This window comes from Bubalus bubalis, chromosome 1, assembly GCF_019923935.1.
Source record: "Bubalus bubalis isolate 160015118507 breed Murrah chromosome 1, NDDB_SH_1, whole genome shotgun sequence".
Classification (NCBI taxonomy): domain Eukaryota; kingdom Metazoa; phylum Chordata; class Mammalia; order Artiodactyla; family Bovidae; genus Bubalus; species Bubalus bubalis.
Window position 1 is genome coordinate 189593210 of NC_059157.1, and position 15026 is coordinate 189608235.

A 15026-nucleotide genomic window follows, 5' to 3' on the forward strand; every position below is an offset into this window, starting at 1 on the left:
GACAGACGCCCACTTTCCCATCTTGCCTTGGCCCTACTCAGGCTCCACAATGGGACCCCCTTGGGGGGGGTCCTGCTCCTTCTCAAAGCAGCTTATGAGGGGGACCCAGGTAGGGACAGAGAGAGGCTTGCATTGGCCACAGGTGAGGAAGGAGAAAAAGAGAACCCCATGCCCTGGCCCAGAGGCCACGCGGACCCTCAGAGTGCAGTGGCAGAGGAGCAGAGCCTGGCTCCCATGAAAGCTTCTGCACAGGAAGATTTTACTGATTTTTTTTATTGATTGGGGGCAGCATAACCAAAGAGATGTAACTTCATACCCTGAGAAGTTCACACATAAATAATTCTTCATCAGACTGCTGTGCTAATTTTTACAAAGGCCCTGTGTGTAACCATACAAAATGTAGGCAATTCCTTCTCTGACTTGCTATCAAAAGTCATTCACATCAGAAGGGGGAGGCTGGCCCTTACCATGAGCCCATAGAATAACCTGGCCATGCCCATCATTCTGGGGCAGGAAAAGCAGTACATTTTTGGTTAACGGTGAAGTTGTCAAGCATCATCAGCCATGTCCATGAGGCAGCGGGGTCACGGCCAGCCTGCTGGAGGGGACGTGGAGAGGGGGTGTTCCCATCTGGGTGGTGCAGAAGGCCTTGTCTTCACCAGGCACCCCTAACTCTCGGCAAACTTAGGGTTCATGACTGTCGTGGTGGCACTCTTGAAAAGAGGGTTATCCTGGTGAGAAAAGCAAATGTGGCTTGTCAGCACAGGGAGGAAGGCGCTGGGCTCTGGGCCACAACAGTGTCCACTGGGGGTGGACGAGGTTCAGGGGTGGGAGTAGGGCAGGCGCACACGCCTGTGGGGATGCCTTGGCTTGGAGGGTAGGAGGTGGGCCTTCGCAGGGACCCTGAGGCCACTCACGTTGTTCCACTGGGACTTGAGCTTCTCCTTCTCGAAGCGATGGTACTCCCTAAGGTCGCTCAGGTGTGTCAGGGCCTTCCAGATGACCAGCAGGAGGATGCCGACGAGCACGACTCCCCCCACGGTGCCCCCCACGATGGCAGCAATGTTGGGGCCCTTCACACACTCTAGGGCACAGATGTGGTGTCAAGCCTGCCCCGGCTCCCAGGCCCCAGGTGTCGGCCCTGTCCCCGCACGGAGTCGAGGTCCCACTGCCAGATCTCTGTGGCAGGTAGTAAGCAAACCAGCCCTGGCCCCGGCCCCCAGACCAGGAGAGCCCAGAGCTGAGCACAAGGCCAGGCTCCGTGGTTCCCAATGAAGTCTAGAGGGCCCTTGTTTACAGAGAAGGAAAGGGGGGCCAGGGTTGCCAGTAACCAGGGCCAAATTCTGGCCTCCCACCAGGACCACACTGTATCAGAGTTTAGTGGGGACTCTCCTCATGCAAGCATTCCCGGGGAGACTCACAGCAGCAGCCTTGGGAATGGGAGGCGGGGTCCCAGTGCCCAAGGGGGCTGCACCCAGCCTCCTGCTGAGCTCAGGTGGGGGTCTCTGGACTGCCGCATGCTCACTTTGGCTGCCAACAAAGGCACCGCACTCGGTGTGAGCCCCTCCCTGTCTGCTTGGCTGAGGGCACCGGAGTCTGCGGTGCTCCCTCGTTCATCACCCTGGCCTTTCCAGGGAGCCTCGTGTCCTTAGAGACTGAACACTTTAGCCACAGCTGCCCCAAACCAGACCTGACGGCACATCTGCTCTGAAAACCCAGGGAGAGCCACCCACCCCAGCAGGCTGGGCTCTGCAGCCCCGGGGATACACAAGGGACTGGGCCCCACATGCCTTCCTGGGGGTCCTTTCCTGGGGAGGGGGAGCAGGAGCAGATTCCAGTCTTGCAAGAACCTGGGTGGACAGCTGTCACATGTCTGCTGCGGTCACCCTGGAGGCTGGCCTAGAAGCCTGTGCCCATACCCTCAGCCTCTCTGAGTGGGAAGGGTGGGGTACTCAGATCTGGTGTCCAGATGGCTCTGGGTGCTGCTGCTCCAAGCCTTACACTCATTCCCTCAGGGGTCTGTTGTTCTAAGTCCCTCCATCTCAAAATGTCATCATCACTCAATGTACCTCCTTGAAACTGACCCACCCTCTGCCCCCACTCATCACCTGTCCCTTTCGATCCTGCCCAGAGTTACATTCCAGAGCAGGCTCTGTCCATGCCACCCCCAGGGCCCCAACCCAGCTCTGCTCAGTGCCTGGGCCGGGCAGTGGCCCTTCCCAGGTGTGTGTCCGGCTTCTGAAAGCTCCTCTGAAAGCTGTTGGCAGCCTCCTTTTATGTCTGGGAAAAGACCTAAGGCTCCCCTGGACTCTCAGGGCTCCAGTAAGTGCCCATCCCGGCACCTGCAACCTTCTCCAACTATCTGCAACTGTCCTCCTTAGAGATACCTTCTGACCTCTGAGCTCAGAGACAGGCCCCGCTGGAGTCTTTGCCCCTCAGAACCTGCTCATGTGTCCCCAGACTGTGTCATGGGGGGACCTATGAAGACTGCGCTGGTCTCTGGGTCCTCGGCAGAGCCGGGTGACTGGCGGGTAGTGGGCATCTGGGGAAGAGAGCAGCAGCTCTGCGGGCCCCTCCAGGGCAAGGGCTGGACTTGGGTCTGGAGGTCCCCAGGATCCCCTCTGCCTGGCTCTCAGGACCCGCTCTCCAGACGCGCTCAGCTTGGGGAAGCTCTACTGTGGGACAGCCCACCGCCCACAACGACGGGGGCGGGCTGAGAGACGAGGTGGGGGCGGGGTATGGTGGGGTGCGGCGGGGGCGGGCTGAGAGATGAGGTGGGGGCGGGGTATGGTGGGGTGCGGCGGGGGCGGGCTGAGAGATGAGGTGGGGGCGGGGTATGGTGGGGTGCGGCGGGGGCGGGCTGAGAGATGCTGGGCCCGGGGGTGGGGAGCGGGTGCGCGGCGGGGACCCTTCCCGACACCCCCCCGCCCGGGCTCACCGAGCATGTCGTCCACGTGCACGTCGTATCTGTCCCGCCCGTCGCGCTGCACCAGGGTGTAGGTCATCCAGCAGCCCTCGGAGTCGCGCTCCTTGCACTTGCGGCCGGGCACCGGGCTGGACAGCAGCTTCGTCTGCCCGCACGCTGCGCTGCAGTTCTTGGCGAAGGGGCCCTTGTCGAACTTCAGGCACTCGGTGCAGGGGCTGCGGGGAGGCGGGGCGTGAGCACCGGCGGGGTTGGGAGGAGTGGCCGCCGGGAGCGGCGGGTCTGTGCAGGGCCTTCTGGGGAGGACGGGCCGCCCGCGCCCCCGCCCTGCGCTCGGGGCCGGGCAGTGGTTCTCCCCATCTACAAGGAGGTGCGAGCCCGGCGGGGCGGCGGACACTCACGCGAAGCCCGCGCAGGGCACGGGGCAGCCCGGGCACTCGCTGCACAGGGGCGGCTGGTAGCCGGCGTCGCACTGGCACACGTTGCAGCGGCATCGGCCGCGGCCGCTGCACTCGACGCCGTCCAGGTTGAGGCAGCCCTGAGTGGACTTGAGGCACTGGCACGCCGAGCCCTCATACTGCTCGTCGCACCTGCAGGTGCCGCAGAAGCAGAGCCCCCTCTCTGGAAGACAGCGCGGCCGCGGACTCAGTCCCGCCCCAGCCCTCGACCTCGCCGGACCCCATCCCCGCCCTGGAAGACAAGGCCGCCTCGGACTCAGTCCCTCCCGAGCCCCGCCCTGGCCAAAGCCCCCGGCCACATGCGGCCGAGGGTCTGTCCCGCGGCTCCCCAGCACTCACTTTCGCCCCCGCAGACTTGGCCATCGTAGCGTTCGCAGTTGACGTTGTCGCACTCGCAGAACTGGCCGTAGATCTTCTTGTTGGGCACGTCGCTCGTGTGGCACACGCACTGCCCGCAGATGCAGTCCCCCAGCCCCGAGCAGATGATGGAGCTATTGTCCTTGCGGCAGCTGCCCTCCAGCTCCTGGCTGCTCCGGCCCTGCGTCTGGCACTCGCAGTTCTTCCCGATGTAGCCGGCGTCACACCTGCGGGAATGCGGGGTCAGAGCCCTCCGGAGCGCACCCTGCTTCAGGGCGCCTGCGCCGGGGGCGGGGCGGGGCGGCGGCCTCACTTGCAGACGCCGCACTCCATCGAGCCTCTGCCGCCGCAGATGCTGCCGTCCCTGCTGGCGTCCCGGCATTGGCACTCGCACTGGGGGAGGACCCGCACGGTCACCGTGTCCGTGAAGCCCAGCGCCCGGATGGTGAAGGACTGCTGCTGGATGCACTCGGTGGCTGTGACCTTCACCTGGAAGGTGATCTGTCATGGGAACGTAGAGCTCAGGTGAGCATGGGACTCCAGGGTCATGACCCTGCTCTGATCTCCTCTGGGCAGCATGAACAAGGGCACAGCCTAGAAGGGGAAGGGCCACCACCCTCTGCTACCAGGCTGGTAGGGTGCTGCCTCTGTTGGGCCAGGGAGGGAGTGGATCGAGGTGGGAGAGGGGAAGGACAGGGACATTCCAGGTGGCTCCAGGGCTCAGGAAGGGAGATGAGGGAGAAGAAGATGAGAGCTGGAAACTCAGCGATGATGGAACATGCACCCCCACCCAGCTCCCCCCACCCACCATCCTCAGGTGGCCTGGACTTGCGCGGAGGTGTCTTTAGAATTCTTTAAATCATGCATCTCTTAAAGGGATTTTAAAGTGACTTCGTATTAATAAATGATGTATATTTTCTCCAGGTATTTTGTCCTGAAGCCCGGAGGCTAAGATGTCAGAATACCATAGGAAGTCCTAGATTCTGCCTGTGAGGGTGTATCTTGAGCCTGAATGCCCCAGAAGAACTGAGCTGGCAGCACAGAGTCCCCCCTGACCCACACTGCTCTGCTGCTCAGCCCGCAGGGAGCTTCAGGGAGCACCTGCTCAGCCTCACTGCCAGTCAACGTAAGTGAGTCTCCGCCCAGTACATGAAGACAGAGCGGAAACATCAGGAAGGAATCAGGCAGTCAACACTGAGTACATTCGGATATGGATCCCCCATGAAGAGGGGCAGAGATTTCAGTCAAAATTCACATGCATTTAGTAAGTCACATATTTGAAAGAATTTCAATGTCATTCAGAAATAAAAGCAAGTATTTTGCTGAATATTAATTCACAGCTGGTGAAAGGAAACGTTGAATCATTCCTGGTCACGACAAATTTAAACTATTAGAGAAATAACTCCCTGCCTGCTTGTATTCATCTGTGTGGCCCCTGCTTTAATGTCTTTGTCAAAAAACAGGGACTTCCCTGGTGGTCCAGGGGTTGAGAATCTGCCTTCCAATGCAGGGGACTTGGGTTCCATCCCAGGTTGGGGAAATAAGATCCCACGTGCCAAGGGGCAACTAAGCCTGCTCACCACAACTGGAGAGCCCACGTGCCACAACGAAGACCTGACGCAGCCAAATAAATAAATTCATAACAATAATAACAATAAACAAAACCACAAAAATCAGGAAAATCAAACCAAAGCAGATGCCCAGAGGGGAAGGAATGCCCATTTTAGGCGTGTGGTGCTATGCCCAGCATCTGCCACCAGGGGGCGCTGGGGTCTGTCCACATCAGGCCACAGCGTTTGTGGATTTTAAAGGGAAGGAACTGCACCGGAGGTGGACAGGCCCAACCTCTTAGCTCACCCCTGGTAGGCTGTTGGCCAGGGCACACCCTCTTGCTGTCCAAGAGGAGCCCCTTCCAGAGGCTGGGAGGGAGCCTCACCGGGACGTTGATCTGAACGCCGTCGCAGTCCCCTCTGGGCTGGTCCACCTGTGATACCCTGTTACTGCAGAAGGAGTCGTAGGTGACTTTCAGGGTGTCAGGGAGGGTGCTGTGATCCAGGAAGACTCTGGAGGACAGTTTCTGTGGGGATACAGTGGTGCCATCAGACTCATCTTCCAGGCCATGGCTGGCATGCCTCTCACCTCCCCTGCCACCCACCACACATCCATGGAGAGCTCTGTGGGTGCCAGGTTACCCATGTCATGCCCCTCAAGACAGGCCAGGGGAGGGTACGGACGTGGAGACAGGTCCCAGCCCCATGAGAACAGGAGCTCAACTGTCCACTCACCACTGAAACCCCAGTGCCTGGCACAGGGCAGGAGCTGGAAAAACTGTTTAAGTGAATGAGAGAGAGACAGACACAGAGAGAGAAAAACAGAGAGACACAGAGGTAGACACAGAGAGGTGAGACAGCCCCTCCTGGACAGCATCTGGAGTTTGGGAGGGCCTGCTGGGGCTTAGGGCTCCAACAGGGCAGGAGCAGCAGATGGAGCTCCCCCACGGGGCTCCGACTTCTCCCAGAGCCACCAGCGCTTCCTGGTGTGCCCAGCGAGCTGAGCCCGTGAGGCCCTCAGGCCCTGCGGCTGTAAGAGGGCTTAACGCTCATGTTCCAGCCAAGTGCAGGAAGGCCTGGGGTGGCACCTACCGCGCCATTAACCAGGGAGGACATTGCTCCCCAGGGGAGGCGCCCGAGGGTGGCCCAGACAAGGCCGGGGCTCTCCGCATCAGATCACCCTCCTGTTGACCTGCGCTGGGGACCCCATCTTCGCTGACTGCCCAGGGGACTCACATTGTAGGCATTCTTGATAAGCTCCACCACGTTCTTGGAATCTTCAGACAGCTCCCCGACTGCAGACTTGGGGATGATCTCTGTCAGCTTCTGTCAGGGCAGAACACAGGTGGTCGTGGCCAGAACCATGGGGCTGAAGACTCCTCAGTGTCCACCCAGTTCTGTAACACCCCTGAGGGTTTCCTTCTTGCTGGTGAGATGGCCCAGACAACCCCCCACTCGACTTATTCTTGTGTACATGGTCAGTGTTGTGTGGGCAGACATTTGCTTGGTAAAACTACTTCCCCCTGGTTATTTCAAGCTGGTCACTGAAAGCAGAGCCGGGAAGACGTGCCACAGCTAGGGGCCCGCCCCACCTCGCAGATGTGACAGGCACAAACAAACCAAGGGCACAGGTCATTGTAAAATGTGGCATGAAGTCAGGAAGCGACGTGTGCCGAGCGTGTGAATGAGCTGACATAATTTCAACAATGGCTGCGTTAAACAACAGCGTGCCAGTTGACTCTGGCAGGCAGGGCCACATCCAGTCCAGGTACACCTCTGCGTAGGCAGGCCGGAGCACCGGGTCATGCAGGCAAGCCTGGGGCCAGCCTCTGGGGCCAGCCTCCAGGGCCATCTGTGCCCTCTGCCGCCACCTCTCTCCCGCTTAGCTTATCTTTCACAGGAAATTACACCATCGGTTTATCTTGCAGAGCAGAGGGCTGGGCCATGTCTGTGCCCCCAACCCTGCTGTGATGCCCTGGAATGGAGTCCAGTCCCCTCCATTTGTGGCTCACGAGGACCATCACAACCTGGCCACCCACCTTGGGCCTCCATCACCAAGCAGGTGATGCTCCTAGCTCCTAGCTCAGGACCCCGCTGGGCTCGGGAAGTCCTCCCAGCCACCTGCTCTCCACTCAGAGCAGACACATGTACTGAGGAGGGTCCTGCGTAAACCGTCCACACAGACCCTGGGCCTCCTAGAACCCCCCAGGAGCCCCAGGAATGGGGGTCAGGAAGCTGAGACTCAGCGAGGCCTGTGACTGCCCGGGGCCTTGCCCTTGCTGTTGGAGAGCAGGGTCCGGGGTCCATGTATTCCATCTCCAGCTCCTGCCCTCTCACCACACTGCCTTCTGGGACACAAGTGTGCTGGGACCCATGCTGCCACTCGGTGAGGAGAGATTGTTGCATCCGGTAATACGGTTGGGGACATGGTGACTGGAGGTCCTGACCTGCCGGTGCTCAGGCAACTTGTGGGGCAGTGGTCTCTCAGCTGCACCCAGCCATCAGCCCTGTGGCTTGGCCAGCTCCCATCACCCACCCCTGGCCACTTATCCCTCCTCCCTCGGTGTCCCCTGCATCCTGTGCCCGAGGTGGGGCCCCGAATGCTGACGGCGGGTGTGGCTGGTCCCACCGTCGGGCCTGCAAGTGTCCCACACAGGCACAGCAGGTCACAGGCAAGAGGAAGGAGCCTGGGACTTAGGGGAGGAGAGGGGCCAGGAGGCGCCCCCAGCCCATCACATCCAGAGGCCACCACGCTGAGCCCAGCAGACGAAAACACAAGACAGCAAGTAAAACAGCCCTTCAGTGACCGGCAGAGGGGAGAAGTGCTGATGTGCAAATGTACTTGGACACAAAACAAGGAACTTCTCCTGATGAGAAGAATGGGACCTGCAGACTGAAAGGGTTTGCTATGTTGTAGCAAAACCACTGCAGACTCAAAGGGTTTGCTATGTTGTAGCAAAACCACGATCACTGAGCCACAGGGACCTGTCAGCTCCTCCTCCACAGGGCTCACTGCCTGGGGCCGCCCACATGGCCTCGGCCAGCACACCCAATGCAGAAGCAGCACTCAGTCTGATCACCCCAGATTTTGTCACTCTTCAGCTGCAACACCTTGTCCTGCCAGGCTGCTCAAGCCCACTTACCTCGTACGTTTTCACCATCTTCTTGGTTACCGCAAAGATGGGCTGGATGTTGCTTTCTGCCAGTTTGTGTGCCAGCTGGCCCACCGATGGGTAGTCCTAGAGAGGAGACCCCCGGTCAGATGGCCCTGAGGCTGGGGACAAGCCATCCAGGCCACCCATCAGCTCCTACAGGCAGAAGTGACTGCCCAGAGTGCAGAGGCTCCGCCCTGCTTGTGCTGTGATGCGGCTGTTCCCAGCGATGTTTGCAAACATGTAAGAGAGTGGGATTAGTAGGGAAATGGACAATACTGAAATACACTCAATAAAATATTAAAAGTTGTGGTGTGCTTCTTGATCAATGCACCAAAAAAGAAGTCCAGTGGCAAGTATCGGCTCACAGACCCTCAGCGTGGAGATGAGTGAGCAACACTTCGCTGTGTCTGAGCTGTAGGGCCGAGATCACAGACGCTGCACGCCAGCATGCGCTTAGTCACTCAGTCGTGTCCAACTCTGTGTGACCCCATAGACTGTAGGCCGCCAGGCTTCTCTGTCCATGGGATTCTCCCGGCAAGAATACCAGAGTGGGTTGCAATTTCCTCCTCCAGGGGATCTTCCTAACCCAAGGATCGAACCCGTGTCTCCTGTGTCTCCTGCCTTGCAGGTGGATTCTTCATCCGCTCAGCCAGTGGAGAACAGTGCAGTGGTGCCTATTTTCATAGCTGTCTCATGTACAATTTCAGACAGAAGCTCACAGGAACCTCAGATGTTACGTTCATCCTGTCCCAGTCGGTGGGCCCCTGAGAGCTGCCTCCACCACCTCCCGCCTCAAGTCTGCAGGCTGCAGGTGGAGGGCCCCAAGGGTCCCACCTCTGAAATCCTCTGCAGCTCCAGGGATTACAATGCCAGCAGACCAGGGAATTCTACCCTCTCGGTGCCATGAAAGCACTTCCCTGGGAGCGAGGGCCCCTTCTCGCCCCTCTGGACCCCAGGCTGGGAGTGAGCCTGCATCCCTGCTCCCCTGGGGCAGACCCACACCCTCCCACCTCCCACCCCAGGACACTGCACTCACAAATTCGTTGCTGCTTTTGTACAGGTTGTCTTCCAGGTGGCAGCGGCCGTCATTGGGGGTGAGGATGGCACCCAGCTTTCCATCGCCCGCAAAGTGGAACCCATCGTCTGTGGCAAACACCAGCAGCCTGGTGACATTGCGCCAGCCGATTTCCTCCTGACAAAGAGATGGTGGGGGTGACCTGCCTCGGTTTCCCCAGTGGGGCCCCCACAGACTGCAGGAGCCGAGGCTGAGCTTGCTATGGGGGCCTTGTGTGCCTCCAACACCTGGGTTTTCTAGGGAGCACAGGGACCACAGAAGGTCCCAGCTGCTTGACTCAGGGTCCTGGGTCTGCTGCAGATCCCAGCGCTCAGGGGAACCCGAGAAGTGTCTGCAGGGTGACAGCCTCCCTGATGCCTGGGCGGGTGTGGGACACTGAGGGGATAGGAATGCACATTCACATCTGAACACTGCATCCTCCATGCCCAGTCAGCTCAGATCTGGGAGCACCTCCTAAGGAGATGCTCCCAAAGAAGAAAAAATACTTAGAAATGTTTATCTCAGTGGAAAAGCACTGCCAACACAGGAAAACGGCCATGGACACTGGGGTGAGGGGGTGATGGAGGCGGGCACGTCAGCAACACGCGTCATGAACCATGATAATCACACAGACGTGAAAGTCTGGGTCTATGAGGCAGGGCGGTGTGCCCAGGGACCAGAGCACCTGGAGGGCTGGGATCCCATCTGCGAAGGCGACAGGACTGCGTGGCTAAATGGGATCGACGTGCTGCAACACTGACGTCACAGATACAGCGCGGGACAGGACCACGTGGGGAGGGGTCAGCAGTGGCCGGGGGGTGGCCGGCACTGACACCGAAACCACATAACCGTGGGCGAGCCTGGCCAGGATGCCCTTATTCTCTGAGGGGCTCTGGAAGTAGGGGGACTGCTAGGATCGGGCGGCAAAGGGCTCTTGCTTTCCAGGGTCATTTCCTCGTATTTGGGCTTCAGAAGGTTTGCTCAGGACGGAGCCTCACCGGGCACGCAGCCACCTGCATCATGGCGTCCAGCCCACCCTCAGGGGCGTCCAGGTTCCCTGAGATCAGCTGCTTCCCGACTTCTGTCTCGAACTGTTTGGAGTTGTCGGTGAGCTTCAACACGTGCCTGAAGGCGAACGGGGGCTGGCACTCCTTCTCCTTGTTGGGGCAGGGGTTCCGCAGCTTCTCGGGGTGCGTGTTGACGAATGGGAGCACCGTCTTGTCCACGAAGGACCCGAAACCTGGGGGACAGTGAGGGGCCATGAGCCTCTTACCAGAGCGGGGTAGGAAGGCCCGGCACGTGGGGAGGGGCCTGACGTCCTGCCCTCGGGGTGCAGAGGTGCAGAGGTGCCTGGGACTGGGGCTTGGGGGTTCAGGGGAAAATGGAGTAGCTGCCTCACCAATGCGGCCCGACTCGGTGATGTCGTTGAGGGCCCGGAGCAGGTCACCCCCCAGCTTCTTGACATTGATGAGGTCGTCCACCATGGAGTAGGAGAGGTCCATCAGGTAGTACAGGTCGATGGGGTAGCCCTTGGCCCTCCGGAAGGTCACGTTGAACGCAGCTGCCTGACCTGCCAGGATTTGGGAGAGAGTCAAGCTGTACCACCTGGTCTGGGGGTGGGAGGTTTTGGGGGCACTGTTGCCTGTGCAGGCCTCAGAACCCTCAGGACTCCCCCATTCTCTGAGGCTGGTGGATAAGACACAGGATGCCTATTCAGATCCCAATTTCAGGCAAAGCGCACGTTCTGACATAGAAGACCATCTGGATACAAGACGTGCTGGATACAAGAAGATATAAGACGTGGTCATTGTTTATCCAGCACTGTTGAGATTCAGTTCTACCTGGATCTCTCTGGGTCTCCCTGGTAAGGCCTTCTCTACCACCAGCCGCTAAGCAAACCTGCCAGGGCCCAAAAGGGCTCCCTGGCCATCCTGGGGACACCCCCCCCACTTCCTCAATCACAGCTGCCCTGGTTTCTGCTCCTCGTCATCTTAGTCACCGCCTGCATTGTAATGACTTCTTTCCTTGTCAATACAGATAGCCTGTGTCCCCAGCTCTCAGGTAGGTGCCTGGCACACAGCTGGTGCTCGACAAAGCCATGACCATCAAGTCCCCTCTGCCAGCCCGCCTTCCAGCATCAGCTCCCCCATGTGGCTGCCCCAGCCCTGCCCAGGGCCGTCCACCATAACCCCCTGCTGTTCCACCAAGCCACCTTCCTGAAGGATGTTTCTTGGAATGCTAGCAGAGAGCTGTGTCCTAAACCTGGGTCTGTGGTCAAGTCAGGTGGGCAACATTGATTCAAAGGTTTACTTGGGTTCCTAGCTTACAGGCCTTATGAGAGCCTTCACTCAGCCAAATAATACCTCATCTTCTGAGACAGGGATACAGGAGTGTTTTCCAGATGGTTTATTCTCCCTTTTTTTAGGACGCAGAACTCAGCGCTAAAAGCGAGACTAGGCACCAGCTGCAGATGGGGCATTGGGGACATCCTCCTGGGGCAGGGACACATGGATACACACGCCATTAGGGCTGGCCCACCCCTAGCCAGCCAAGCCTACCTGGTCTCAGGTAGAGTGTCACTTCCTGTGGGGACAGCTGCTTCTGTCTGTCCGCCTGGCTGTCCCGGGTCTCAGCAAGGCTCTTGGGTTCCATGATGTCATCAGCTGGGCAGCCCTTTGACAGCAGCTCCGCCCGTGTGTCACAGCGAAGGGAGTCGGGCTCCCCTTGCCCTGTGAAGTTCTGGGGGAGGCAGGGGTCAGGGGTAGCACAGAGGAAATATGGGAGCCCACACTGTGGGTGCTGTGCCAGGCTGACCCCCTCATTTGCTCCACTGTTCAGGAAGAGGTCCCTGCGGGGTGGGGCGGGGATGGGGGGAGCTGGGCAGCCTCTTCACAAGGCTCGGGGTTGCAGGAGAGCCTGGCACCAGCGGGCTTCTCCCCACAGCCTCCAGCAGTGGAAGCAGCTCAGGGCCAGCATCTCAGCTCCAGGCGGACCCATGGGTACCCTCCAGGGCCCATCGAGCAACTGGCCCAGGTTTTCAACCCCTTCCTCAGCAGTGCTTGCTGGCAGGGAGTGGCTCTCTCCTGAGGGAACGCAGGTGCCCCTCTTGGCCTACCAGTGAATGCCCAGGCACCCCGGAAACCCGGAATAGAGGCCAGGGCTCTGGGCCAAGTAGATCAGAAGGAAAAGACAGGGGGCAGCGTGGGGGTCCTGGGTCCAGGGCACTTTCCTCATGACCACTCTGCCCCCATGAAGGCCCCCTGGATGTCGCTGCAGCAGGGAGAGCCAAGGGGCCGCATCGGTGGGTCTGGCTTCCTCCCACAGAGGGAGACTAGGGGATAACAACCAGACAGGCCTGATAGGAGGCACTCAACATGCTGGCAAATTTGGAAAGCTCAGCAGTGGCCACAGAACTGGAGAAGGTCAGTTTTTATTCCAATCCCAAAAGGCAATGCCAATGACTGTTCAAACTACCGCACAACTGCACTCATCTCACATGCTAGCATGGAGAAGGCAATGGCACCCCACTCCAGTGCTCTTGCCTGGAAACTCCCATGGATGGAGGAGCCTGGTAGGCTGCAGTCCACAGGGTCGCTAAGGGTCGGACACGACTAAGCGACCTCACTTTCACTTTTCACTTTCATGCACTGGAGAAGGAAATGGCAACCCACTCCAGTGTTCCTGCCTGGAGAATCCCAGGGATGGGGGAGCCTGGTGGGCTGCCGTCTGTGGGGTTGCACAGAGTCGGACACGACTGAAGCGACTTAGCAGCAGTAGCAGCAGCAGCACACACTAGCAAAGTAATGCTACAAATCCTCCAAGTTATGCTTCAACAGTACATGAACTGAGAACTTCCAGATCTTCAAGCTGGATTTAAAAAAGGCAGAGGAACCAGAGATCAAATTGTGAACATACCTTGGATCATAGAAAAAGCAAGAGAGTTCCAGAAAAACATCTACTTTTGCTTCATTGACTACACTAAAGCCTTTGACTCTATGGATCACAACAAACTATGGAAAATTCTTAAAGAGATGAGAATACCAGGCCACCTTACCTGCCTCCTACGAAGTTTGTATGCAGGTCAAGAAGCAACAGTTAGGACCAGTCATGGAACAACAGACTAGTTACAAATTGGAAAAGGAATACGTCAAGGCTGTATATTGTCACCCTGCTTATTTAACTTATATGCAGAATACATCATGCGAAATGCCAGGCTGGAGGAAGCACAAGCTGGAATCAAGATTGCCGGGAGAAATATCAATAACCTCAGATATGCAGATGACACCACCCTTATGGCAGAAAGTGAAGAAGAACTAAAGAGCCTCTTGATGAAGGTGAAAGAGGAGAGTGAAAAAGTTGGCTTAAAACTCAACATTCAGAAAACTAAGATCATAGCATCCAGTCCCATCATTTCATGGCAAATAGATGGGGAAACAGTGACAGTCTTTATTTTCTTGGGCTCCAAAATCACTGCAGATGGTAACTGCAGCCATGAAATTAAAAGACACTTGCTCCTTAGAAGAAAAGCTATGACCAACCTAGACAGCATATTAAAAAACAGAGACATTACTTTGCTGACAAAGTTGTGTATAGTCAAAGTTATGGTTTTCCCAGTAGTCATGTATGGATGTGAGAGTTGGACCATCAAGAAGGCTGAGAGCTGAAGAATTGATGCTTTTGAACTATGATACTGGAGAAGACTCTTGAGAGTCCCTTGGACTGCAAGGAGATCAAACCAGTCAATCCTAAAGGAAATCAAGCCTGAATATTCATTGGAAGGACTGATGCTGAAGCTCCAATATTTTGGCCACCTGATGCAAAGAGCTGACTCATTAGAAAAGACCCTTGTGCAGGGAAAGATTGAAGGCAGGAGGAGAAGGGGACAACAGAGGATGAAATGGTTGAATGGCCTCACAGACTCAATGGACATGAGTTTGAGCAAGCTCTGGGAGATGGTGAAGGACAGGGAAGCCTGTTGTGCTGCAGTTCATGGGGTCACAGAGTCAGACATGGCTGAGCCCCTGAACAACCAACAAGGAGGCCAGAGAGCTCAGGGGGCAGGGCCAGACTAAAGGGGCGTGGTCACTAGGGGGGTGGTGCTTCCTGAGCTGCCTCTGTACTGGCTTCACTTTTGAAACCCTATTAAAGATTTTATTGCTGCGTGCCTGCGAGCTGCTTAGTGTCTCAGCCCAGTCTGACTCTTTGCGACCTTATGGGCTGTAGCCCGCCAGGCTTTTCTGTCCATGGGGTTCTCTAGGTAAGAATACTGGAGTGGGTTGCCATTTCCTCCTCCAGGGGATCTTCTTGATCCAGGGATGGAACCTGCATCTCTTGCATCTCCTGTGTTGGCAGGCAGATTCTTTACCACTGAGTCACCCTGGGAAGCCCACTTCAAGTGTTAGGGAAATAAAATTAACAGGAATGGGGAGGGAAAAAAATCCCTAAAATGGAATCTGCTCAGAAGCAATTTAGCCTAACTGCATTTCAGATGCAAACGAGAAGCTCACAGGAGGGAAGGGAGAAACCCAC

At 57.6% G+C, this 15026-nt stretch overlaps 1 protein-coding gene across 2 annotated transcripts in view; it reads right to left on the minus strand.

The window, feature by feature from the left end:
- Positions 1–263: 263 nt before the first annotated feature.
- The window catches only part of ITGB2 (integrin subunit beta 2), a 29934-nt gene continuing 15171 nt past the window's right edge, over positions 264–15026 (minus strand). Inside the window, exons 4-16 of one of the 2 annotated variants that reach the window (XM_025282248.3) lie at positions 12056–12236; positions 10897–11067; positions 10496–10737; positions 9480–9635; positions 8432–8527; positions 6525–6614; positions 5675–5815; positions 4052–4239; positions 3721–3965; positions 3325–3544; positions 2939–3141; positions 918–1084; positions 264–731 (exon numbers count right to left, since the gene is read on the minus strand). In XM_025282248.3, the coding sequence (XP_025138033.1) occupies positions 669–731; positions 918–1084; positions 2939–3141; positions 3325–3544; positions 3721–3965; positions 4052–4239; positions 5675–5815; positions 6525–6614; positions 8432–8527; positions 9480–9635; positions 10496–10737; positions 10897–11067; positions 12056–12236 (2163 nt within the window). In that variant the 3' untranslated portion in view covers positions 264–668. 2 annotated transcript variants of the gene reach the window in all.